This window comes from Cryptosporidium hominis (assembly GCF_000006425.1).
Source record: "Cryptosporidium hominis TU502 chromosome 1 CHRO011044, whole genome shotgun sequence".
Taxonomy (NCBI): domain Eukaryota; phylum Apicomplexa; class Conoidasida; order Eucoccidiorida; family Cryptosporidiidae; genus Cryptosporidium; species Cryptosporidium hominis.
This window is the reverse complement of record NW_666687.1, coordinates 1-2047: the sequence shown is the minus strand read 5'-3', so window position 1 is coordinate 2047 and position 2047 is coordinate 1. Positions and strand designations below refer to the sequence as shown.

General features: G+C 31.2%; 1 protein-coding gene across 1 annotated transcript; it reads right to left on the bottom strand.

Moving 5' to 3' along the window:
* Positions 1-915: 915 nt before the first annotated feature.
* Chro.10121 (hypothetical protein) lies at positions 916-1812 on the bottom strand. The annotated part of the gene is made up of 1 exon (XM_660017.1): positions 916-1812. One exon carries the CDS (start codon positions 1810-1812, stop codon positions 916-918), a length of 897 nt encoding a protein of 298 aa, XP_665109.1.
* Between the last annotated feature and the right edge of the window lie 235 nt (positions 1813-2047).

Genomic DNA, 2047 nt, shown 5'->3' with positions numbered 1-2047 from the left:
TAATGGTATCTTTACACTCTTACTTGGAATAATATCATCCAACTTCAATGCTGCAATGACTGAACCAACAAAAGTTATCATACCCATAACACCTCCTATAAATAATTCCATTCTTCTTAAGACATAGATTCCTTCCTTCATCCCAATAGAAGAATAGAAATAAGAATATGATACAAATAATGCTGCCAATCCGACAAGACTGTGAAATATTGCAACCAATTGTGGCATTTTTATTAATTGAGTTTTATCTGCAATATAAACACCAACAGCTCCTGATACTATTGTTGCCAAAAAGAATACAAAGTAGTGATTTCCAAAACCTTCTTCTGATAACGATACCAATATTGCTACCATCATTCCTACAAACCCTACTATATTACTTCTATATGCAGTCTTTTCAGATGATAACCCTTTAATGCAATAAATAAAGCATAAAGCTGCAAAAAATTGGCCTGCCATTGTCAAAGACCCTGAATTACTTGTTTGATAAATCTCTGAGAGTCCCAAAAACAAGCTTTTACCACCTTCCTCCATTAACTTTCCTTGTAGTCTTGCATCCACACCATTAAGCGCAAAAATCACTAATAATACCACTGAAAATACTAATAATCCTAATTTCATACTTAATTTCCTCATTTTTACCCTTTACAATAATTTTTAATAATTTTTGTAAATTATTACTTTTTTTTTCTCTTACAAGGATGACGCTCTATTGTGCATATCCACATGCAATGACGAATTTCATGCAATTTTGAAAATTGCATGCATGCAAAAACATTCCGGTATATAAACTAATAATTATTTGAAAGAGAGGAAATAAAGTTGAAATTGAGAGTTGTTAATATATATATATTAACAATAAAAAGAAAGAATTGAGATAATTATTATATAATCCTTTTAGTAATAATTCAAATTTTAAAATGATATAAACCACCAATAAGAATCAGGCGAAGTTTCAACTTGGACCATTGTATTTATTCCAGAACCAAGATTACACCATTCAGTTGGATCAAATCCTTGAAAATTGGTCTCTGAAAATACTTCCTCATTCTGAATAGAAGCAATATCTGTTTTATTTAAATTCTCACATTGCTGTTTCCAAAAATCAATATCTTTACAAGCATTTAACAAATCTTCTTGCAAAGACTTGATTTGGGACGTATATGCAACTGAAACAAGCTTAGAGCTATTTTGTGAATCTTGTATTGTCTTATGAAGATTTTGAACAGCTTCTTGTGTAGCATTTAGCTCCTCATTTAATGACTCAATTCTTTGTTCTTGTGATATGTTATTTAAACTTAGTTCTACAAATGATCGAAAAATGAGTCTATAAGCATCCTCAATATCTCCAGAAGATTCAAGCTTGGATACAAATTCGTCTCCATCATCCAATATTTGAGTTTCTTCTAATGCAATATTGATAAATTCTTCAAAAATGTAATCCTCAGGGGGCTTTGATATTTTTGATGTAGAATCACTATTAACAACAGCTTTATTACTATCAATTTTTGACTCAAATGGCCCTTTAAGTAAATTGCAATTTCGATTATACTCTTTTTGCATCTCTAGTTGATTTCTTTCAATTAGTAACTTCTTCAAGCTTTCAATTTCTAAGTTTTTTTCCTCAATCTCAAGCTTTGCAGCATGAAAAGCTGCTTCCCATACCTTTTTCTCACTAACTAAAACCTCAATTGCATTATCAAGTTCTTCTTCATCTTTTTCTTGAGGAATATTTCCTTGATCTCTATTCGTTTGTAGTTGAGAAATGCTTTCTTCATCAAACAGATTTTTCTCCTGATCATAATCTAGCATTTCTATCTGCTTTTGAAACAAAAAAATACCTTTTATTCATGATCTGAGCGTTTTTTTATCGATTAATATAGCCTTTTTACTTAACTGAATTTTGTTTTTTAAATATGTATTTATGGATTAAGTAATTCGGCGCGTAATTCCACTTGGTCATGAAATTATACATGGGGCGATCAAGCTAAACAGATACCTCGACCTCCGAGGGGGAGTTCTGTTACCCCCTCCCCATGGAAGGTTA